Source organism: Protopterus annectens, chromosome 3.part1 (assembly GCF_019279795.1).
Source record: "Protopterus annectens isolate FY-2018-M chromosome 3.part1, PAN1.0, whole genome shotgun sequence".
In the NCBI taxonomy this organism is placed as follows: Eukaryota; Metazoa; Chordata; order Ceratodontiformes; family Protopteridae; genus Protopterus; species Protopterus annectens.
In genome coordinates this window covers 1,189,747,439-1,189,774,008 of record NC_056732.1, presented here as the reverse complement: position 1 = coordinate 1,189,774,008, position 26,570 = coordinate 1,189,747,439, and the positions used below count along the sequence as shown (strand labels likewise).

At 38.6% G+C, this 26,570-nt stretch overlaps 1 protein-coding gene across 9 annotated transcripts in view; it reads left to right on the top strand.

The window, feature by feature from the left end:
- The window catches only part of ADGRB1 (adhesion G protein-coupled receptor B1), a 4,264,735-nt gene that overhangs the window by 3,130,669 nt on the left and 1,107,496 nt on the right, over positions 1-26,570 (top strand). For all 9 annotated transcript variants that reach the window (XM_044067288.1, XM_044067286.1, XM_044067290.1 and 6 more), the window contains one exon: positions 16,349-16,475. In XM_044067288.1, the coding sequence (XP_043923223.1) occupies positions 16,349-16,475 (127 nt within the window). The remainder of the gene's footprint in view (positions 1-16,348; positions 16,476-26,570) is intronic.

Genomic DNA, 26,570 nt, shown 5'->3' with positions numbered 1-26,570 from the left:
AAGGTGGGTGTGTGGTTTGTGTTTTTATGTGAGAGCTGTAATGGTGGGTGTTCTGGAGGGCTATATATTTTATGTGTTGTGGTGCAGATGTTGACCTTCTCTTCTTGACCAGCTAGTCTGGTCTTGGCTGGAGAGTGCAAAGCTTCCAATTTGGTGATATAAGTGCATCTGTCACAAGTCTGAGTGTTGGGAGGTAAGAAGAGAGAGTTGTCTATGTACATGAGGCAGTTGCTACACTGTCTCAGAATGCCCAAGTGCACCAGGTTAATAGGAGGAAGCACAGGGAACTGCCCTTTAATCATGCCAGGAGTGGTGGTTGTAACTACCAAGTACTGGAGCTATTTCCGTGAAGAACAACTAGTGCCAAAGGCACTTAGGTGTGTTACAGTAATTGCTACAAAAACCTGTTGAAGTGCAAAGTGATTAAGCTAATTGAAGTGCAAGAGAGAGAGAAAGAAGATGTAAGGGAAAAACTGAAGAGCAGACTTTCTAGTACCAATAATAGTTTACCAAAGCTTGGCGCTGCTGCGCGAAGCTTAAACAAGCAGAAACCCGCACAAATGAGAGCCTATAAACCAGAAAGTTGAAAGTGATGGAAAATCTGCCCAAATGGCCAATAAACTACAATTTCTGGGCCAGAAACTACTCCTCTTGTGGTAGATAGGCTACCTAGTGCTTACCTCTCCCACTAATAAGCTAGAAGGCTTCCCTCCAACACAGAAAGGGGGGTGGGGCTCAGAAGCTCAGAAACAGTCCTGGATACAGCAAATCTGTATCTGTACTAGACTAGTTATAGCAAAGGCGGGAAACAAGCTTAGAATTTTGTACAACCTATTTATACTAGGAGTCCACAAATGGGGCTTGTTTTTAGAGTTTGTTCTAACTTTTTCTTGGTTTACTGCTGCTGTTTCTATGCAGTTATTTACATGATTGTACAGGTTTTCCATAAACACTTTTGCATAGGCCACAGTGTTCTATGAGTTTGGGAGGGTGAGCTTGGAATTTAGCTATGTCATCACTTAATAGGAGGTAAATAGCTTTGGGAATGTTCTTAAAAGTCCTGGTGTTTGTTGGAAGTTCAGACTTTATATTTTTTCAAGGGTGATTGCTTTGTGATCAGATCTGACCAGTGAGGAAATTACACTATGTGGTATGCAACCTTCCTTCATAGTTGTGAGTATCAGATCTAGGATATTTGCACCCCTAGTAGGTGTGTAGGCTAAATGTTCCAGTGTGTTTACATTGTCATAATCCATGAATCTTTGAGCATTCATGTTAGTGATTATGTACGTATCCCATTTTATGGTGAGATAGTTGAAATCATGCATGAATATGTTGTCGGGCTGAATGGTGAGTGACTCCAGTACATTGACACCAAACCAACGCAAAAAGGTAAACGCTCAAAAACTGACCACAAGTATAAGACCAAAGGTCCGGTATGCAGTAACCTCCAACAGGCTGAGAATGATGTTGAAACAGCTCACAATAAGGTTTCAAGTACAGATGATTCCAAAGATTTTATAATTTATTTTAACGCCACAAACTGAAATACACGTTTTCGTCAACCATATGACTTCATCAGAAAAACACATGGGTAATGTACCACAGCTTTAAATACTAAAACAATCAATAAACAATTAACAAATAAATAATATAATTAATCACATTTAAAGCAACAGTGGATTATTTTTTAAAAAAACTGTGTATATCTAAAATTGATGAACAACTAAAAACAAAGCACCAAAGGTTCTAAAACAGGTAAATATTGCACCAACCTCATAGACCAATAAATTTCATTTTAATAAATAATTAACTAAAAATTACAATTTTAATATATAAATAATGTAATGAACTTCATCCCATAGTTACCAAAATGTACATAGAGTATTTTAAATTCTTATTGATTTAAGCTTTAAATATGGTGTTATGGATATAAAATCATTAAGACCTGGAAATCGGTTAGATTCTAAGAAAATCTGCCAGTAGGTTTCTCTATGGGACAATCTAACTTCCCAAGGTCCACCCCTAACGTCTTTAGAAACAGAATCCAAAATAAAAAACAAAAAAACTGCTCCAATGCATGTGGTAGTGTGCCTATGAAGTGTATTGTTGGTGTTACATTTCTGTATATCATAGTAGTGTTCGTACACCCGTTTACGAAGTTGTCTTTCGGTCTTTCCGACATAAAATGCCTGGCAAGACTGGCACACTGCCAAGTAAACAACTCCAAAGGAGCAACAGTTGTAAAATCTACCAGAAGTAATTTTCCTGTTTCTACCTTCCAGATATACATTTTCTTTGTTTGAAATATATTTACAGTGGGAACACCGCCCACACTTATAGGTCCCCTTTTTTTGGTCTCTCAAATGGAAAGGTGGTGTATCTTGTTCCAATATTCTTTTGATATTATAACCCTTTCTGTAAACAGTTTTGAATTTTTTATCATTAATGCCACTCAGGTCCGTTAAATCCTGGAAGGATTTAAATTCCTTGTCAATAATGTTAATAACGTTACCAACATTAGCACTGTATTCAGTAATAAAAAGTAAATGCCTACTGTCAAAACTCGGAATGATGGTGTCCTGGTTAGTCTGTACTTCTAAATGCCCTTGCCCCAAAATGGGCATTAACCTGGTAGTTCTTCCTTTGGTAACCTCATCCCTAACAGAATTGATCATGGACATGGGATAGCCCCTCTCAAGGAACATAGAAGAGAGTTTGTCGCACTCAAGATCGAACTGTGTATCCTGTGATGTCATACGTGACACCCTGACAAACTGTCCTTTAATAATTCCTCTCTTTTGAAAACCAGGATGGGAACTATTAAAATGTAAGTAACTGTTTGAAAAGATGGGCTTCCGATATACTGTAGAGGTAAACCCAGATGGACTTTTACTAAGGGTAACGTCCAGATAGTTAACAGTTTTTTCAGATATATGATGTGTAAACTTTAAAATGTGGTAGTACCATTAATGTAGGAAAGGAATGAATCAATGGTCTCAATGGGGCCGACCCAAAAGATACAAATGTCGTCCAGGAACCTTGAATAGTGAATCCAGTTGTTTACAAAATCACTATTGTGGACAAATATTTTCTCCCAAACTGCCATAATTATGTCTGCGTAAGTTGGGGCACAGTTTGTTCCCATGGATACCCCGGTGGTTTGTTGGAAGTATTCGCCACCATAAAACACGTAGTTGTTTTTCAATACCAATTCCAATAGCCCAATAATCATACTAACATCATTGTGGGAAGTCCCTGGACAACCCCATAGGGCCTCCTCCATCCATTCTAAACCTGTTTCCATAGGAATTACGGAAAACAGGTCTACCACATCAATGGTCAAAAAAGTTAAATTGGGCCTATACAAGTCATGGGTGACCTTACGTAAAAATTCCCAGGAGTCCTTTAGTAAATAAGATTCCTTCCCCCAAATCTGCTTGAGTTTCCAGTCTAAGAATTTAGAAATAGAATGGGTCTTAGAACCCTGTGCTGCCACTATAGGTCGAAGGGGTGTATCTTCCACACATTTGTGTACTTTAGGTACCCCAAAAATAGTGGGCACCTTTGGAAAGGGGGTTTCTAAAAAGGAATAAATGTCGAATTCAATGACCTCCTGGTCAAGTAAATCCTTAATGGTCAGGTCAATTTTTTTGTATGAAAGATTTATCTCATTAATTGAGGTCAAAGAATATTTATTAGTATCGTACAAAATGTCACGCATTTTACTTTCATACAACATCTGACTCATAAAAACAGTACCCCCACCCTTATCAGGTTGCATAACCCTTAAAGAGTAGTTATGTGTTAAATCATGTAATAGGTTAAATTCTTCATAACTTAAATTGTGTTCAAAGTAAACCTGGGCTAGTTCCTGACGAATTTGCTTTTCAATTCTATTTTCCAAATTACTTAGCTGAGGGTGTAAGGGTGGATGGAAAGTGCTGGATTTCTTAAGAAATAAACTAGGAGCCACTGGAGTGTTACCAAACAGGTGTTCAAGATTTAATTTGCGAATAAACATTTTGAGGTCCAGGATAGTGTTTACTAAGTGGCTACCTCTGGACGGTACAAATTTAAATCCTTTAGTGAACAGGTCAAAACAGATGTCAGTAACCGGAACTTCACTATAGTTATAAATGTGATAACCGTTTTTACTAAAAAGCTGGTACATACCAATGTTGGAAACAGAAATATCACTAGTTATAGCCATTCCTGATTCCTGTTCCTTTTCCACCCCTGACCCCGGTTTTCCCTTCCCTGCGCAAAATGCGGGTATACAGGGTATGGGGGCCCCCCTGTTGGTTCCGAATGCGCTCGGATCTCCTGGGTAAAAAATCTTCACTGGATTGGGTCTGCACTACCATGGGTTCAGTACCTTCCTCCTCAACTTGTATAGGTGAAGTAGGTTGATCTCTAAAAACAGGCCCTCCCCTGGACTGTAAATTGTTAGAATATGTTCCCCTAACATGAGGTGGATTGGGGTATTGTCTACCTTCCTTGTATTCCCTAAGATCCCTGTTGAGTTTGTTGTACTTCCTTTTTAAAACAATATCACATTGCTTAGCAATGTGTTTACGAACATCATGATATTTTAAATTGTATGACTTAACTTCAAACAATAGGTCACTGGTTATGCTCTCATTACATTTAAAAATCTGCTCAGATAGAACCTTAATATCACTTTCATTCCTCTTTATAATGGCCCGCACAATGTCAAGGCCACACCTATCAAAGGCTTTTATAAGATCAATATGAAACTCGCTACCACATATCACATGGTTTGGATACTTATGTACCCGTAAACCCTTGGGTACTATACATTTATTTACACACTCAGTCAAATACATGTTGTCCAGTACAAGATTCTTGTACCTGTAAAGTGTGTCCTCCAGAAAACGTAAATTTTCTTCAAAAGAAAAGTTCTCAGTAGAGTTACTCCATGTATACTCCGAGGTTAAAAAGGCAGGTTTAAAATTGACACATTCAGAAAAGGATAGTGGGTCCAACGTAATATCAGTAGATAAACCAGGTTGGTGGCAAGGTATGGAAGAACCTGAACTACCCTCACGAAAAACGGTAGGAGTGCTCAGTAATTCAGTTACTCACGTCGGGTTAAAAACATCCGTCGCTTGCCTCTGGACCGTACCATGATTGCCTGAAGATGCAGGGGGAACCACAATAGGTAATGCCAATCATGCTGTAACTGCTTTGAGTACCTCCTTCTGATCGGAGATAATAGTTTGTAAGCCGAGTCCAATAGGGGTAAGCAATTGGACCAGCTGTGTAAGTTGACCTGTGTGCTGAGATAAATCCCCGGTGCCAGATGGTACACTGGTCACGCTGCCTTCTGAGGTAGAACTGCCCGAACCAAGTTCCATGACACCAAACCAACGCAAAAGGTAAACGCTCAAAAACTGACCACAAGTATAAGACCAAAGGTCCGGTATGCAGTAACCTCCAACAGGCTTTGAATGATGTTGAAACAGCTCACAATAAGGTTTCAAGTACAGATGATTCCAAAGATTTTATAATTTATTTTAACGCCACAAACTGAAATACACGTTTTCGTCAATCATTATATTATTTATTTGTTAATTGTTTATTGATTGTTTTAGTATTTAAAGCTGTGGTACATTACCCATGTGTTTTTCTGATGAAGTCATATGGTTGACGAAAACGTGTATTTCAGTTTGTGGCGTTAAAATAAATTATAAAATCTTTGGAATCATCTGTACTTGAAACCTTATTGTGAGCTGTTTCAACATCATTCTCAGCCTGTTGGAGGTTACTGCATACCGGACCTTTGGTCTTATACTTGTGGTCAGTTTTTGAGCGTTTACCTTTTGCGTTGGTTTGGTGTCATGGAACTTGGTTCGGGCAGTTCTACCTCAGAAGGCAGCGTGACCGGTGTACCATCTGGCACCGGGGATTTATCTCAGCTCACGGGTCAACTTACACAGCTGGTCCAATTGCTTACCCCTATTGGACTCGGCTTACAAACTATTATCTCTGATCAGAAGGAGGTACTCAAAGCAGTTACAGCACGATTGGCATTACCTATTGTGGTTCCCCCTGCATCTTCAGGCAATCATGGTACGGTCCAGAGGCAAGCGACGGAAGTTTTTAACCCGACGCGAGTAACTGAATTACTGAGCACTCCTACCATTTGTCATGAGGGTAGTTCGGGTTCTTCCATACCTTGCCATCAACCTGGTTTATCTACTGACATTACGTTGGACCCACTATCCTTTTCTGAATGGGTCAATTTTAAACCTGCCTTTTTAACCTCGGAGTATACACGGAGTAACTCTACTGAGAACTTTTCTTTTGAAGAAAATTTACGTTTTCTGGAGGACACACTTTACAGGTACAAGAATCTTGTACTGGACAACATGTATTTGACTGAGTGTGTAAATAAATGTATAGTACCTAAGGGTTTACGGGTACATCATTATCCAAACCATGTGATATGTGGTAGTGAGTTTCATATTGATCTTATAAAAGCCTTTGATAGGTGTGGCCTTGGCATTGTGCGGGCCATTATAAAGAGGAATGAAAGTGATATTAAGGTTCTATCTGAGCAGATTTTTAAATGTAATGAGAGCATAACCAGTGACCTATTGTTTGAAGTTGAGTCCTACAATTTAAAATATCATGATGTTCGTAAACACATTGCTAAGCAATGTGATATTGTTTTAAAAAGGAAGTACAACAAACTCAACAGGGATCTTAGGGAATACAGGGAAGGTAGACAATACCCCAATCCACCTCATGTTAGGGGAACATATTCTAACAATTTACAGTCCAGGGGAGGGCCTGTTTTTAGAGATCAACCTACTTCACCTATACAAGTTGAGGAGGAAGGTACTGAACCCATGGTAGTGCAGACCCAATCCAGTGAAGATTATTTACCCAGGAGATCTGAGCACATTCGGAACCAACAGGGGGGACCCCCATACCCTGTATACATGATTTTTGCGCAGGGAAGGGAAAACCGGGGTCAGGGGTGGAAAAGGAACAGGAATCAGGAATGGCTATAACTAGTGATATTTCTGTTTCCAACATTGGTATGTACCAGCTTTTTAGTAAAAACGGTTATCACATTTATAACTATAGTGAAGTTCCGGTTACTGACATCTGTTTTGACCTGTTCACTAAAGGATTTAAATTTGTACCGTCCAGAGGTAGCCACTTAGTAAACACTATCCTGGACCTCAAAATGTTTATTCGCAAATTAAATCTTGAACACCTGTTTGGTAACACTCCAGTGGCTCCTAGTTTATTTCTTAAGAAATCCAGCACTTTCCATCCACCCTTACACCCTCAGCTAAGTAATTTGGAAAATAGAATTGAAAAGCAAATTCGTCAGGAGCTAGCCCAGGTTTACTTTGAACACAATTTAAGTTATGAAGAATCTAACCTATTACATGATTTAACACATAACTACTCTTTAAGGGTTATGCAACCTGATAAGGGTGGGGGTACTGTTTTTATGAGTCAGATGTTGTATGAAAGTAAAATGAGTGACATTTTGTACGATACTAATAAATATTCTTTGACCTCAATTAATGAGATACATCTTTCATACAAAAAAATTGACCTGACCATTAAGGATTTACTTGACCAGGAGGTCATTGAATTCGACATTTATTCCTTTTTAGAAACCCCCTTTCCAAAGGTGCCCACTATTTTTGGGGTACCTAAAGTACACAAATGTGTGGAAGATCCACCCCTTCGACCTATAGTGGCAGCACAGGGTTCTAAGACCCATTCTATTTCTAAATTCTTAGACTGGAAACTCAAGCAGATTTGGGGGAAGGAAGGAATCTTATTTACTAAAGGACTCCTGGGAATTTTTACGTAAGGTCACCCATGACTTGTATAGGCCCAATTTAACTTTTTTGACCATTGATGTGGTAGACCTGTTTTCCGTAATTCCAATGAAAACAGGTTTAGAATGGATGGAGGAGGCCCTATGGGGTTGTCCAGGGACTTCCCACAATGATGTTAGTATGATTATTGGGCTATTGGAATTGGTATTGAAAAACAACTACGTGGTTTATGGTGGCGAATACTTCCAACAAACCACCGGGGTATCCATGGGAGCAAACTATGCCCCAACTTACGCAGACATCATTATGGCAGTTTGGGAGAAAAAATTCGTCCACAATAGTGATTTTGTAAACAACTGGATTCACTATTCAAGGTTCCTGGACGACATTTGTATCTTTTGGGTCGGCCCCATTGAGACCATTGATTCATTCCTTTCTTACATTAATGGTACTACCACATTTTTAAAGTTTACACATCATATATCTGAAAAAAACTGTTAACTATCTGGACGTTACCCTTAGTAAAAGTCCATCTGGGTTTACCTCTACAGTATATCGGAAGCCCACCTTTTCAAACAGTTACTTACATTTTAATAGTTCCCATCCTGGTTTCCAAAAGAGAGGAATTATTAAAGGACAGTTTGTCAGGGTGTCACGTATGACATCACAGGATACACAGTTCGATCTTGAGTGCGACAAACTCTCTTCTATGGTCCTTGAGAGGGGCTATCCCATGTCCATGATCAATTCTGTTAGGGATGAGGTTACCAAAGGAAGAACTACCAGGTTTATGCCCATTTTGGGGCAAGGGCATTTAGAAGTACAGACTAACCAGGACACCATCATTCCGACTTTTGACAGTAGGCATTTACTTTTTATTACTGAATACAGTGCTAATGTTGGTAACGTCATTAACATTATTGACAAGGAATTTAAATCCTTCCAGGATTTAACGGACCTGAGTGGCATTAAGGATAAAAAATTCAAAACTGTTTACAGAAAGGGTTATAATATCAAAAGAATATTGGAACAAGATACACCACCTTTCCATTTGAGAGACCAAAAAAAGGGGGCCTATAAGTGTGGGCAGTGTTCCCAATGTAAATATATTTCAAACAAAGAAAATGTATATCTGGAAGGTAGAAACAGGAAAATTACTTCTGGTAGATTTTACAACTGTTGCTCCTTTGGAGTTGTTTACTTGGCAGTGTGCCAGTCTTGCCAGGCATTTTATGTCAGAAAGACCGAAAGACAACTTCGTAAACGGGTGTACGAACACTACTATGATATACAGAAATGTAACACCAACAATGCACTTTATAGGCACACTACCACATGCATTGGAGCAGTTTTTTTGTTTTTTATTTTGGATTCTGTTTCTAAAGACGTTAGGGGTGGACCTTGGGAAGTTAGATTGTCCCATAGAGAAACCTACTGGCAGATTCTCTTAGAATCTAACCGATTTCCAGGTCTTAATGATTTTATATCCATAATATCATATTTAAAGCTTAAATCAATAAGAATTTAAAATACTCTATGTACATTTTGGTAACTATGGGATCAATTTCATTACATTATTTATATATTAAAATTGTATTTTTTAGTTAATTATTTATTAAAATGAAATTTATTGGTCTATGAGGTTGGTGCAATATTTACCTGTTTTAGAACCTTTGGTGCTTTGTTTTTAGTTGTTCATCAATTTTAGATATACACAGTTTTTTTTTTTAATAATCCACTGTTGCTTTAAATGTGATTAATTATATTATTTATTTGTTAATTGTTTATTGATTGTTTTAGTATTTAAAGGTGTGGTACATTACCCATGTGTTTTTCTGATGAAGTCATATGGTTGACGAAAACGTGTATTTCAGTTTGTGGCGTTAAAATAAATTATAAAATCTTTGGAATCATCTGTACTTGAAACCTTATTGTGAGCTGTTTCAACATCATTCTCAGCCTGTTGGAGGTCACTGCATACCGGACTCCAGTACATTCACAATCCATGAATCTTTGAGTGTGCATGTTGGTGATTGTATATGTATCCCAATTTATGGTAGGATAGTTGAAATCACCCATGAATATGTTGTTGGGTGAATGGTGAGTGACTCCAGTACATTCAAGTACGTGACATGGTTATACTGGGTCATAGACGGGGACTTCTAGCTGGCATGGATATGGTATGGGACTTTACCTAAGGTTATTTGGACATAGAGTAGCACAAGTGTATAATATTGTTTGACCAATCTTGAGGTGTGCTTGATTTTTATGTAGATTGATATACCTCCACCTCTTGTCTCTTTTTGAGTGATAGCTGGTCTAAATGTGTGGAAGGTAATATAGCCTTGCTCTGCCAGGGTTCCTTCCACGGTTTTTAACCATGACTCTTAGAAACTGCACAGATGTTAACACTCTCCAGTGTTAGGAGTGTTTCCAAGGAGTGGAGTATCTTGTTAACACTCCTATCATTAAGACGTAACACCTTTACTTTATCCTGAGTAGAATTTACTATGTTTGAAGGTTTATCAGATTGATATTTCCTAAAAAATGCATTATAAGGTTTGATAACATTTTGGCCAATATCTGAAAGCCTTGTGTGGACAGGTGCAGACCATCGCTGGCAAAGAAGTGTGGTCTGTTGATCATGTCCTCCCAAGGTGACAAATATTGGACTTCTTTAGAATGACACCAGTAACTTAGCCAATTGGTAAAATCAGTCATCTTCTGTTTATATTGTGATATCATCCTTGGAGAAGGTAGAATGCTGCTCATTGTTAGGCCCATGTCTGTCTGGGACACATAATCTGAAAGCACTATCATGTCTCTATTCATATAGTCAAGGGAGGTAAGTCTGAGATCATTATTACCCTCATGGACTATGCAGAGTCATACAAGTACTTGTGGTACAGTGTCCTGAGTGCATGTGAGATCTGGCTGTTGTTTGCCCCCTGACGGGCGACTGACTGTAACTGTACCCTTGCTCAGCCTGATGAGTGGTGCATTAGTGTGCCTCACAATACTGTCTCCATTGACTGCAATCATAAAGGATTAGAGGTTGAGACATTGTGAGATGTGGTTGTTTAGGTACTGGTGAATGTTGTCTTTGTAGAGTGTTTGGAAGTTTGCTGAGAGTAGCGTACGGGAGGCCTTTGAGGGTTGGACAAATTGCATTTAAGAGCCTCAGCATATGTGGGTTTATCTATCTTATCCTTAGTAGGTGTAGTATGCATGTCACTGGCAACCTGTTTGGAGATGTCAGTATCTGTCTGCAAGAGCTTTGCCTTCAAAGACATAGTGTATTTAAATCTCTCACATACAGTGTCAGTTAGCTTAAGAATAAGGTGGCTGTCAGTAAACATGAGACAATTGCTGCATTGTCTCAGGATGCCCATTTCTACAAGGCTGGCCAGAGAGACAGTAGGAAAGTGCAGATCCATAGTAGCAGGTCCTCTTTTTATGATCTAAAAGGGCATTTGTAACTAATTAAATCTGAAGTTGGTGGACTGGGGGAAAAGGTCTAGGGCTGATCTGAAATGACACTCTTAGGTTAATGTTCTTAGCGGGCAAACTAGCTGCTCCACACTCAGTTAGATACCTGAGAAAATAACAGAGGAAGTTGTATATGGAAATTTACAACTCTAGGTACCTGTGTTTATACAAGACAATGCAAAGCACTGCTGCACAGCTCAGCATGGTTTTAGGTTCATAGGTTCATAGGTGTGTACTAGGCTAATGGCCCTGGAGACTTTACAAGCCAAGCCCAAACAAATTGCCCAGGCACTGTGCCACCTGATGTTAGTTCACAGTTCCCCTATCCAGTAGGGCAACTGGAGTGATCCCTGGGGTGAACTTTCTGTTACCCATCAACTCGTCAAGATTTCTCTTGAAGACGACCAGCAAGGTGCTCTGTTTGACATGAATGGGAAGGTTATTCCAGAGTATGGGCAGTCTTTGGGAAATGAACCTGTCCCTCTAGCATGTTCTGTTAATTGTAGTAATGAGGTTGTGATCTCTCGAGCATGTGGCACAGGGGGATTGGGATTTCTTTAGGTGAAACATTTCAATTAGGGCTGGGTCGGACATGGCTTTGTAAGTCAAGCAGAGATCACCTCTAAGTAGACGATAAGAGACTGAGAAAAGCTGATGTTTCTTGATTCTGTCCATGTAGGACATGTGTTTAAGGCCTAAGATCTTTTTTGTGAGGTACTTTTGTGGCCTGTCCAGCCGTTGTAGGTATCTGGTCAGGTACATGCCAAATGGGGCATTATATTCGATGACTGGTCTAATGAGGGATGAGTAGAGAGGGATGATGACCTCTTTTTTCCTGGATGTGAAACCTTTGGTTATAAGATGTGTCACGTAGAAGGACTTTCTGACCACAGTGGCAATGTGGTGGTCAAAGGTTAGGTGGCTGTCGACTTGGGTGCCCAGATCTCTTATGGCCCTTTCAGTGTTCAGTGGGCTCCCATCAATGTGGTAATTCATGGGAACTTAGTTTTGTCCAAAGGGGATGATAATGCATTATTTGGTGTTAAGCTTCAGGCCATGGTTCCGACACCAGTCATTGGTCTCGGAGAGGCCCTTTTGTAGGATGTCTGCATCACTTGGGGAGTTGATAATGACTCCTAGCTTGCAGTCATCAGCAAACTTGGTCAGCCAGAGTACTTCCGTGTTGGCCTGGACTTCTGAAAAGTAAACGCCAAACAGGAGAGGGACCAGGACCGAGCCCTGTGGGACCCCACTAGTGACTGGTCGACAGACTAACTTGGAATCTGCAATGTTCACTCTATGGGGCCTGTCTATGAACCAATTAGCAACCGACCTAGTCATGTAAGGGTTGATGCCTAGTTTGCTGAGTTTATCAATTATACCTGAGTGGGGAATGGTATCAAAGGCCTAGGCCAGGTCAAGGTAGGCTGTATGCACTACCTTACCCTCATCCACAGCCTTGGTGACTGCTTCAAAGAAGCCAACCAGGTTCAGCAGGCAGGATCTCCCCTTGTCAAAGCCAAACTGCTTGGGGTCAACAGTTTGGAGATTGCCTATATCTTTGTTAAGCAGGTCCATAGCTTTGCATACCAGACTCTTCAGGCTAATTGGGGAATAGTTACCATGGTCTGTAGTTGCTCCCCCTTTATGGAGCGGGATGACTGTAGCAGTGTGCTGTTCATTAGGGACATAGCCTGAGGTAAGGCTGTGATTGAACATGACACCCAGATGTGGTGCCAGTTTGTTTTGTAGTTGATGTAGGATGCAGTCAGGGATATTATCAGGTCCCATGGATGCTGTAATCTTGACTTTGGACAGTGCAGCCTTTACCTGTGCTGCAGAAATGGTGGTTACCAGGCTTTCTTCTGGTATTGTGAAAGGGCCCTTGGGGGAGGGGTAATGAAGCACTGAATCTGTTGGCCAGTATGTTGGCTATATCTGTTGGCTCAGTATAGGAGGTGCCATTGGGCAATAACTCAGGGGCATTGCCTTGGAGGTTTTTGATATAGCTATAAAAGGCTTTGTGGTTGTTTTTGGTGTCAGATGCAATTCTGCCTTCATAGCTTGGTTTAGAGGATTTGATAAGGGATCTCAGCTTTTTGTTGAGACTGGTAAGGGAGGTTTTCCAGTCTTGTGACTTTATTTTTTTCTGCAACAGTTTCTTCCTCCTGTTGTAGAGTTTATTGATGACCGGGAACCACCAGATCGGCTTCCTTTTTTTGGAGGAGAGCATCTTAGTTCTATTTGGTATGGCAAGGTCCATGCATTTGTGTATATACTCGAGATCAATTATAGAAAAATCCAATCAGCTAACAGTAAAAATGCAGTTTACATTTATATATATAAAGCTCAGATCCTGCATTAATTCATAATTCTCTCACTTTTGTGAATGACACTACAAGACTCAGGTCCCCAAAATAACCAAAATGCAGACACTGAAAATACAGTAGAAGTATAATAAATAAGGCTCAGATCCTGCTGCAATTCACAATTCACTCACTATTCTGAGTGATACTACAAGACTAAGTTGCTCAGACCAAGCAAAATGGAGACAGTAAAAGTGCACTAGTAATGTAACAAATGAGGCTCAGATCCTGCAGCAATTCATAATTCCCTCACTGTTGTGATACCACAATACTAAGGCCTCCAGCCCAAGTAAAACACAACAGTAAAAAAGCAGTAAATTAAGTAAATGAGGTTTGTCAGACTGTCTAAGATTAGCCATAAAATAAGGTACTGTTACTTGTATGCTGTACATTGTTTTGTTAGATTATAATGTAACCCAAGCTGTGCCTACAGTGTGTCATTGCTTGATCAGTGTTCTACCCTGATAAACAAATTTCAGTAAACAAATAAATCATGTAGGAAATATAACAGCAGTAATGCTTGCAAAAAAGTGTATTGTATTTCTTAATTGCTGTCTTTTGGTCAAATGTGTAAAGCACAAGAGATCAACATACCTCTCAACCATCCAGAAGATCCAGTTTTTCCTCATTTCTTCATCTGTGCTTCAACGTGTTTTTCTGGCAAATCATTGAAGAATGTAGTAACTAAATAATGACACACATTTGAGTTTCAGACTTCAAATCCCTCAGAAAAATATATGCGAATGCAAACCTTGTTATTCTGTCAACTTTTTAAGTTTACAACAACAATGCTTAAAATCTGTTCCTGATTTTGAGCCTTTATCCCCCAATTATTTTTGGCTTTGTCCAGAATTCTTGTGCTAAGAGGTGGAGAGGTATGGTGACCATCTCTACATCAGAAGTGAAAAAGTTACTCCAATACTTAACACTTTAACATGTCTTAGAAGTGTTACTCCACAGTAAAAATAATAGCTTCTGAAAACAGTATTCTTAAATGCTATAACCACTCCAAGTCCAGCTTTACTATAATCTTTAGTTACAGAGGCTTTTGTAAGTTCTATACATTTTTATTTTTATCTTTTAATTTTCACATTGTTAACAGTGTTGTTGTATGTGTAGCTTGCCACTCCACACAACTAGTTTTATTTTTGTTTAGAGTTATTAAAAATTATATTTTCCCTTTAACGGTGCCTAAAGTTGATCTGGAAAATGTTACATTTAGCATTGCAGTTCCATTGTGTGCCATTGGTAAGGTCCCAAATTGAGAAAATATATTTATTATATAACAGCAGAGGGACATACATTTTTAGTTTGTCACCTACGTGGTCAGACCCAGGTATATTTTGATAAATCTGTGCATCATTTTTATGTTATCAGGTTTTGAGTTTTGTTTTGTCAATTTGCATGGAAATTGATGCAACACCATGTTTTTCAGTTTTTATTTCTGAAAGACACTTTTAGCTTGGTAGTTGGCTGTCCCATGTCTTCCGTGAGAGAATATGCAGAATTGTACTGTTTTTCCCCCCCCTTCTGTTCAGGATTACCTCTCTGTCAGGCAGGTTGGCTTGGCATGGTGTACTAATGCCACTGTATAATACACTATAATGGACTTACAGCAAAGATGAGATTGTTATTGTTCTGCTTGTAGTAAAAGCTTGTAACGTATTAAAACAGTCATTTTGATGTACAAAATAATTTGATGATATACATGGAAGGATTTCAGAAAAGCTCATTTAATGTTATCTGCAAACAAAATTTGATTCAATTAATCTGTGTTTACCAGTAAGGAGAACACTTAACTGGATAAACATTTCCAGTGATATAATGCTTTAACAGTAGAAAACAAACATTTACATTCTTCTCATTAACTGCCAGGTTCTTTTTAGTATTCATTTTTAATCTTGCATTAACTCTGCACTTTCCATGCTGCAGTTAGCATGTAAAATATGTTCATTTTCTCATCTGAGTATTAGAACATTTTTTTAAACTAAAGTTATGTTTTTAGCTCATGACTCCTTGCCATTTGTTCTATACAGTCTTTGTTTTTCTTAGTTACATATAGCGATTTGGATTTTGGTATGTTTGCTTGCAGTAGTTTTATTATGCACAGCAATAGAATTAATTTTGCTAAAGATACTTAACTTCCTTAATTACCGAACTAAGTGAAGCAAAACAGATGAAACTAGTCTGGCTATAGCAAGCAAAATGAGTGAACAGCAAAACTGTTGGTTTCGTAGTCTTATCTGTGTCAATTTCTTTCCCCTCCCCCTCCATCTGAAGTCTTACGTTGTTCCTTTTTTTTTGCCTTGCTTGACTTCAGATTTGCAATGTGTCAACTGCAACAGACTTGGAAATGGCTTTTATTATGTTTAAATGCTAATTCTGTGAGGACATTTCACTGTGTGCTTTTCCACTTGGATCCCATCAGCATGATGTCTGATCTGAGGAAGAATGCAGTTTTTCTCTCTGATGTTAGTGTTAATTCTGTTTGTTACCATAGTGATTCCTTTTCTTCCTTACTCCTTGTCCCTCTCTCTCTAGCTCTTTCTGTTTAGAGTCAGAGTGAAAGGAAAAGAAGGATTTACTCTGATCACGGTAGTAATTCTGCTTCTGTTTCATGGTTCAAAATATATTTATATTTGTGTTTATGCCCTTTAGATCCTCTCAGCTTGGAGCTTGGTCTCTGAGAGGCTGTAAAACAGTCCCAGTTGATTCATTCAGAACCAAATGCCTCTGTGATAGACTCTCCACCTTCGCCATTTTAGCTCAGCATATTCCTGACATGGTAAGTCAAAGCACTTCCATTTTCATAAACAAACAGTAATTTAAATGTGTTACATTTATGTATATTTATACTTCTCTCTCTCTCTCTCTCTCTCTCTATATATATATGTCTATTTCTCTGTATATACATATACATTGGCATATCAGGTGTGGAGAAATTGTATTATGTATTTGAGAAAGATGTGACATAGCTGTACTTAGTTTTGAATTTTGGAGAGACAGAGATGATGCTTTATAATAAGTGAAATATCTGTAATTTACTTTCACTAGAAATGTTTTCTGACTCTGATGTGTCATTGCCATGCTTTGCTCATTCATTGAATTGTCTGACACATTCACTGCTCACCAGTGATTATAACTTCTTTAGTAAACTCAGACATTATAAAAAGAAATTATAACATCCAATAGATGCTATTAAGTAATATTTTTGTTAATCAAGCTGCATATCTCAGAGATGTTGTAGCTTATATTTCTATTATTTCCGTAAAGGCCACAAGACTGCATTCTGCATGCTAATGTGTCCTAACGGAGACGGATTAACACTTAACTGTACAGCTTTAGATATTGCTTAACTAGCTGATGCAAATAATAATTATAACTTTAATAATTATAAAAACAGTAAATATTTTGTGTTGTCTTTTATATTTAATTCTGCAGAAAATAATACTAATTGGTAAACTAGGCCACAATTTAGTTTTCTATTAGAATTGCAAAGCACTTTTTATGTTGTTTAAAATATAATACTTTTACTCACATGTATCTGCCATGGCTTTGAGTTTTGCTTCATGAATTATCATACCATATTAAAAATTAATAGCATACATAGTTTAGTCTGTATATTTAATTTCAGTTTTTGGGGTGCTTATTCTCCCTACATTTCTAAACAAGCGAAAACTAATAATTAATAGGAGTTGCAGCTTTATTTATTTCATCAAAGTACTTCATGACATGAGGAAAATTTTAATATAACCTCCAATTCATATGGTCCTGTAGTTGCCATGGAAACATCATCTGTTCAGCACCTTCTTAAAGGTATATTACATTGCCTGTCTATTTACAGAACTTTCAGAGGCCTATCCTGCAAGCTCTCTGTCTTGTTTTCAGAAACAAAACAGTACTAGTCCTTTCAGCATGCTATATTATTTTGTGGCCAATTAAGCATGTCAAAACAAAGGCAAAAAAATGATAATCCTAAGGCAACTTATGACATGAATTTATGTTGTCTTTTTATATTACCATCAGTTTTCTCATTATTTAATTTGGATGCACAGCTGAATGCAGCATATCACTGCCAAAACTATCACAACAGAATTTTTAGGTCATAGATAAATTTTCAACATTTGTGAATTTATTTATTTGTTTATTTTGTTTTGTTCTATGGCTATGTTTTTTCCTGGGCAGAGCCCTCTTTCAGTAGACATCGAAGCTAAAAAGGTTTGTAATGGTAATGGCATGCTTTATAATTGCGCACACTCCACAGTTAAAAAAGTAACATAAAATACATGAAACAGTTATAAAGTACTAAATGTAATGCAGAACACTAATGTAAATAATAATTTCAACATTCAGTAGTTACCACACATTTAGCAAAACTGCAGGAGGCAAACAGCTGTATACAGAGATGTAATAATAATATAAACCAGTTAAGTGGTACAAAGCAGAATTACATGGGTAGTGTTCCCACATTGAATGATAAGTTCACAAAATTCAGGAAAGCTAAGCAAGGCAATCATGCATCACAGCATTGTTTTTAAATCTTTTGTTGTGCCTACAGTTATTCGGCAAAAACATTGTATTGCTCTGATATTGCCACGGCAGGGTTATGACTACTTGTAGATAATCAAGATAATATTTCATGTACGCCCAGATATTGCAAAAGAGTCTAGTGGAACCAAGCTACTGCAGCCATAAAAATGGAACATACTGTAGTCTTAGTAGATGACTGTCTGAATTTTGTAGGCATCCAGTATGTGGTATTTATCTGTAGACTGGTTTATTTCATTACTAGGCTGACAGCATAAGTTACATGAAACAGAGGATGAGACTGAGACAGAGATGTTTAAAGAATTGTATATTGCTAAATGACACCTCAATTTCAAATCATTCTAAATTTCAAACATTTCAGCAAAATGGTTTTGTTTGTCATGATATTCTGAGTTATATGTGCTATAAAGGTGATAACTGCTCTGCATCACCATGTGTACATAAAAGATTTGAGAACTACAGTCTGGAGCTTAGTTTGGCACGGAGTGTATGCCAGTCCAGTAGAGTGTTAAGGGATGGCCGAGATCTCTGGTTAATGCATTAGCAGAGTTGGGTATATTGAATCATGATAGCTAAATCAAGCCATCTCAGTGATTTTACCTTCACATAGTGATGGATATGGTATGTACTGGTTGTGAAAGACCTTGTGATCATGTTGTAAAACAATAGTTTAACTAAAAACGTACTTGTTGTCAATGTTCTGATGTGATAATTAAGTGACATTTCCTAGTCTACAACCAAATTTTGATGTTTGTTCCATAAACACCAGGGTTTTTGCTCTTTATGGTGACTGCAGAATCCTGAAAATACAGGAATATAGCTGCAGTTATTTGGTGAAGCATCATATTGCTAAAACAGGTAACAAATTAAAAGTATATCTAGGAGAGATCCATGAAGATCACCTGCATATATTATTTTGATGGTGGCATTAGATTAAGCTTTTTGATCATCTATTCCTTACCTAAAGTGTATATGGTAGGCAACTCAGTACCATAACGTTTTATTTTTGGAGTTAATAGGGATTGGTTTAATTGTTAAAATCCTTGTAGATGTCTATGAATAATGCAATGACTGAACAGAAGGATAACAAGGGCATAGCATAAGGGACAGCTACCCAGGTGCAGAGTGTTAAGGGGCATAGCTGAAAAGTGCAGTTCCTCAATTCTATTTGTATATACTGGCATTTCTGAAGGCTGGTACAGAAGGCACTATTTTTTTGCTTCTCACTTGAAGAGTTGATGGGGTGGGGCACTATTTTTGGAACAGGCAGCCAGCACCAGAGGCAGGGCCGGTGCTAACATTTTGGGAGCCCCCAGCAAGTTTCAATTTGGGGGCCCTACCCAGGAGAATATAAAGTGTGACCACATTGCCATCACACCCCCTTCCCTGCCAAGCTCATCCAGCACCATTTAAAGATCACTATAGAGGTGATTATTAATGGCCTTTAAGTGTTTATGCCTGCTTAATTCCCATTATCGCCTTCTTTTCCCTTTACCATAGTTAAAATCCTTACTTCTTCCTTACCCTTGTCCCAGGCTTCCCCAAGTGTTGCTCTACTCCATCTATGGCACCAAGCTTATCAGTCATTATGCTCTAAAAACATCACTGGAATGCATCCTGCTACATGAGTAGGGAAGTGCCAGTGTAGTTCAGTAAATTTATTATTTCATTTCTTCACCAACATCAACCCTGTTTTTCACATGTTCTACATGGGGTTAGGGTGTCATGTTAACTGTTGCCATTTCTCTCGATTCAGTGTCACACTTCTGCTCTCTTTGACACTCATGCCAGACTATCACAGATCTTCAGTCACACAATCCATCCACCTCTTTGCTGGATGCCCTCATTTACTCTTAACTTCTTCCTGTCTGTCCCAAATCTTTTCCACCACACTGTCTTCTGCTTTTCTGCACATGTGCTGGCACCACAGTAATCTGTTCTCTTTGATATTTTCTGGAATTGTAACTACTTTGGCTTCTGATCTTATGTCCGCATTTCTTAATCTGTCCCACAGTGTGCATCCTACCACTCTTCTTCTTAGGGTGCTAGAGCCCTGAGTAATTCCTTGAAATGTTGTACTTTCTCTCCAGTCAACTTCTAGGTCTTCAGCCTGGTCTCTGTTGACCTTAGAGCCTTCTATGACCACTGCTTGCAGCTGATTGTGGCAACCAGTGGTTTATGCTGTGGGCTGACTGTTTCACTGGGGATGACTTTGCAATTACTAATTCTACCCCAGTGCTTTTTTCTAATTAGGAGACATCTACCTGAGTTGCATGTTGGCCACTCTTGTATATGATCTTCTGACTGTCCCTCTTTCTGAACCATGTGTTGGCTACTATCAAGCCATTTTCCAGAGAGAATTGTGATGATATCCCTCACTGTCTTCTGAAACCTCTTTCTCACCACAATTCCCATACCATTTCTAGCCTGTCCTCCTTCTGAGTAGTAGTATCTGGATGCCAAGCCAAATGGCTTTCCTGCACTGCCCTTACATACATAGAATGTCCAGCCTCCTTCATACTATAATGTCAAATGCTTCTAAGCTCCATCCTGAGAGTGAACCTACACTGAGTGTAGGAATTCTTAGTTCATGTTTGGCAGATTGATTGGTTTTATGTCCAGCTTTTGCTCAACAGAGGTATGTCAGGTAACCCAGACTGGTTAATTGGACACTGGCCAGCCACTATTTTATTGAGCCAGGGTTGCTGGGCTTTACGGCAGGGACACACTGGTCAACAGGGGCATGTACACACCTCTCTCCATTAGCATGGGTCCCTAGTGTAGGTTGGACTAGTCCGGTTCCTCAACCCATTTATCAACACCAAATACCTATGTCCATTTGGTGACATTAGTCAACATGACTGAATCACCTAGAGCCATATTTTACACTGTTGAGTGCCTAGCCCTGTCTCAACATGCAGTCTGTCATTCATGTTCTCCTATCTTGAGGATACTATGCAGCACAGTGGATGCCCAAAGCAGCTGGTATGTACAGCTATTCCCCCTATATCACAACATGTGGTTTCAGATGGATACATTCAACATGTTTTTCGGAGGTGTGAGCATTGGTCGGAGGTCAGGATTGAACCTTGTGCATTGGAGGAGAAGACCTTAACCATTATACCAGCTGGTCTTATTGTTTCATTTACATACCACATATTGAACTGGAATATAGTCCAATATTATGACTGGATTAGTTTGGAACTTGGCATTTAGACCTGCATGTTCTTTTGTTATATCGCATCTTTTAAGTCTTGCCAACATCCCATATCATTCACAGTAATAAGTATAATCAATATTTGTACCATTCAAATTCCCTATGCCCCACAACTCAAACATCTGCATGTACTTACTCAAGTACACTCTATCCCTTTGTATAGTCTTTGGTCTTGGGCCTGCAGTAACATCCAGGATGTTCATCACTACCTTCCAGTCACCTGTCGGTTCTAACAATCCTTGGTGGAAAGAGAGCACTTCACCCATTATTTACTTCATTATACTAAGAATGGCCCTGGATGGAAGATATTTTGATGCTAAGGTAACCACTAATTCCAGCCGTTTTACCTTTATTAATAAATATCTTCCCTCTTTATCCTTTCTTTCCTTCCCTATTCATAAATTGATATTTTTTCTAGTAAGTATCACTATACCTCAAATTCTTCCAGTATTCAGGCCAGCATAGTACCATTCCCTGCCACTGTTTAAATGATTCTCCTGTAACAAAGCTATACTTATATTTCCACTAGCAACATATAGCAGGACTTTCTTCCTGCTTTCCTTACCTATCAGCCCCTTTAACATTTCGTGACATTAATGCAATGACCAATCAGGTACTTGCTTAATTGCTCCCCTGTATTTAAAAAAAAAAAAAAAGACAGCTTACTTCCTTATCTACTGCAGCCAGTCAGGTCTTTTGCTTCACTGAAGTGGACTTGACTGAGGGCACCTTACAAACAAGTTAAAAAAAAAAAAAAAAAAAAACGGAAAAAAGTTTGCGATCTCACAGTGACAGCATGTAGCCATGTGGATGTCTACAAGGTGCAGAGTAATGAATAATGGAGAAGGAAAAACCCACTGCTGCTGCATGGGGGCCCTCATTCACAGGGAATTGATCGGGGGCTCGCCGCAGCCGTGGGCTGTTAAAAGTGCGTCTGTCTGTATCGTGGGCACCCACAAATCTTTGAAAACATTCTGGATAGCAGACTCTTCTCTTCAGGTTGTTTAACTCTCCTACTTTAGCTAGCATTTTCCCCAGTACTTCATAAACCATGGATAAAGCCAACATATTCTAGGTTCAAGGCCCTACTCCAGGGCCCCCAGCAATGGCATAAAACCCCTGCATGAATGTAACGGATACCGTTTTGCTATACATTTGACACATTTGCTTGCATTATCATGTATTTTATGAAGAATGAAAAGTCTTTAAAAGCCGTACACAATTTTATTTACTGTATTCATTAATGTTTTTAACGGAAAATTGAAAATTTAGGTGTAACAAAATAACGTTTTGAGTCAAAACTGGTGAACCAGTTAAGAAGCATGTCCTCACACACTTCCAGTTTTGCCATTGTTTGATGCAAAGACAGGAATGGTGGTTGTGCTTGGCCTGTAAGAGAATATCTGAGTGAAGAGCTCACATACAAATCCAGTTATGTGATATATGTACTGTAGACCATTAGTCCTATATATATAATTTGTGGATTTCTTCTTCAGAAGGAAAGGTAGAATGTCTCATAAAAGTGTTATGTTCTGCTTTGTTATGTTCTATATACTCTCATGAGAATTGTGGAGTTTGTGCCATTATATGGGATATTGCTCACCAGTGGCATTTAAAAGGAACTAGGATGCATTTTATCATAGGATTATGTTTAAAGCAGGTCTAATAAAGACACAACAAGTGAAATGAGGGTAACCACAGCACATTCGCTAGAACATTTTCTAGTACAGTCAATTATGCGCAAAAGTTATTGCATGGCTGAAAGGGGGCATAACTGTAAAATAAAAATATGATAGTTGCAGATACATATGTCTGTATCTAGTCTGTGCGTACAGCATCTCACTTGTTATATAGCTTACATTTCAATAATATTTTTATTGAGAAAATTATTATGACTTTTTTTATTAAAAGTCTAATATATTCTTATAAGCTGTTTAGATATAAGATGGGGAAAGAAAGAAAGCATACATCAAAACGCTTATTAAAGAAACCAGAGTCTTTAACCTCAAGGTTCTCTACTTGAAACCTTTTTTTTTCCACAACCATGTCAACCCTCCCATACAGCCTTCAGAATACCAGGCTGCTGGTTAATGTCAGGGATAGGAGATTGTAGTGGGAGCTTGACTCCTGTCATCTCTCACAACTCCACAGAAGGCTTTCAACAGTTAGTGAATTTTCAACACTGGGGGGAATTGGAGCATGGTTAAAAATCTACAAAGATGACTTATTTTCATGAAGGTAATGGCAGAAAAAAAATAACACTGGCTATGATTAAAAGACCACCAACTATAACAGAAATCAAATATACACTGCCTACTCCATGTTTCTGAAGCCAAGCCGAAACTGTACCACAAAACTTTAATGAAACACCGGTCATTAAGTACAAGTAAGTCTGCAGACCAAAAAGTTGCAGTAAAAAGCATAAAAGTCCCAGAACCGCTCCAGTTAAAAAAAAAAAAAAAAAAAAAAAAAGTGCACCTGATTGAGAGCCACTTACAGACAAGTTTAAAAAAAAAAAAATGATAAAAAGTTTGCAATTGCGCGGTGACATCATGTAGCCATGCGGACATCTACAATGTGTGGAGGAATGAATGATGAAGAAGGAGAAACCCCACGGCTGCTGCATGGGGGCCCTCTTTTGCAGGCAGATGATCAGGGACTCCCCATGGCCACAGGTTTTGCCGGTGCCTAACACCGGTTATGACCAGATGAGGCAGTTATGGCTGTGTGACCAAGTCACCTCTGTGACCATTGAGGGTTTGTATTACTTAGAATCATAGTTCTAGATCCTTGAAGGGTGAAAACCATGCTGATCTTGGGTCGGTATAGAATTTTTTTTATACCATTCTTAAGTACCATAACTGGAAGTCTAAGCAGTAGAATAAGATTGAATTTGTACCTACAAAAAGTGATTTAGGGATCTTACATTTGTGACTGAAAAGGACTGACTGCTTCTTGTTTTCATGTGGCTGTTGCAACATGCCCTTGTGGATTCCCATTGTTGCATCTTCTGACGGCTTTGGCTGGGACTTAAGCAAGACAGTGTAAGGACATGCAGTAATCTTGAAAAGGCTCAACAAACTAAAGATAACTCTTATGGTTTGAGCTTAGTGTCCACCTTTTCCATTTCCACAGTTGCAGATACTGTGCCTGCTTTTTTTATCAGTGCTTCTGAATGTTAGTCATAAAGATATTTTGCATGGAAGCTTAGAAAGTTAGAATAAATGGCAGATGCATATGTCATCTTTTGCTTGATCTACTAATTATTTATTGGTAAGCTGTATTCCTGTTTTAGTTATTTGCTCTCAGGTAAATTCACCAGGGATAATTCAGTAACCTGCTGGAAGCACTCACAAATTAATTTACTTGCTTAAATTCATTCTGAATGAAAGTGCAGCCTGTGGAGATCACACCCAGCAGTAGAGGACATATCTGCTTAACCATTTATAACCTTAACTCTTTGTGCTTTACTGTCAAGCATTCCTAGTTAATGGATTTTCACAGTCCTGTCTTACTCTTAATAGGGGTGGCCTTATGCCTTTTCCTTACATTCTTAAAATGTTCACTGTTCGTGACCCTACAACCTTTTTGTGAAGGCTTTTTCAGTCATACGCTTGATAAGTAGGACATTACTTCCTTAAATCCCAACTTAGCCACCACAGCCTTAACTCTCTGTGTCAACTGTCAGACATTATAAGTGTCTGGGTGTGTGTGTCAGTATGTATGTATTTATCTGTAGATGAATATATACACACACACACACACACACACACACAAACACGTTTTATGTATATATATATATATATATATATATATATATATTATATATGGGTTGAATGACTGCTAGGTCAACATGGTCAACTAGGCAGTTGATCGACACATGAATGAGATTGAACAGATTTAGTGGTTGGGAAATATGCCCATATCCCATGTTTGTGAGATATTGGATTTGATATATATAATTAGCAGGAGGTGTGGGGGTGCAGTGGGGCCTTTTCTTCCCCCTGAAAAAAAACACTGTTTTATTATATATTTTTTAAAAGTGAAATACTGCATGCACTGAGGCTGTTTCTTGGCCTGTCAACATCAGTATTTTCAACATTTTAATATCAACATTCTGCCAGTTGACAATGGGTATTTTTACTTATGAGTGATATACCCATAAATATCTATACCTATGTGTGTGTATATATGTATACATACATATATACACATATATATATATATATATATATGTATATATCTCTGAGTAGAGTCTTAAATCAAAGTGGCTTTTCACTGAAGAATGAAAAGCTGGTACTGCTGATCAGATATCTGCTGATCACAAATTACTTGCTTATTCATCATGAGATCACAGTACAGTGGGGACTGGTGAATATGCCCTTTCCCCACTGTACTGCAGTCTCAGAATTGGTGCATATAATAAGCAGGATGTGTGGGCAAAACACTTGATCTAATGTTGTCAATCTTCACTTAATCCTTGACTGTGGGTTTGGTTCCGTATCTTGGAACTGACTCAGCCGTTATTCCAGCTCGCACCTTCCAAAAACTCTCGAGCTTAGCTCTACCCAGAATACTCCTCTCAAGATTACCTCAGATCTCATTTGCCACTTTAAGTGCCAGACAATTGGGTACAGAGTATTATAACCAGAGGTTACAATATACCCTTTTCAAAACAACCCAAACAATCAAAGAGAATCCAAGGTATTCCACCCATTCACAGGGATGCATCTGTTCTAGAAATCTAAAAACTGCTCAGCAAAACAGACATGCAAGCAGTCCCACTGGACTGATAGGATACAGGGTTTAGAAAAGATTCTTTTTAATGCCAAAAGACAGGGAACTGGAGACCAATTTTGGATCTCTGTGGCTTGAACAAGTCATTTCAACAAACCAAATTTTGGATGGTCATGGTTCAGTATATTTTCCGTTCTCAGGGAAAGATGATTGGATGTGCTCAATAGATCTTCAGGATGCATATTATCACATAAAAATAGACAAGCGCTCCAGAAGATTTCTGTGCTTCTGGCTGGGAGCTAGACATTATCAGTTCAGAGCCATGCCCTTTGGTCTTGCCACAGTCCCCAGGGTGTTCAAATGCATGGGAGTAGTCGC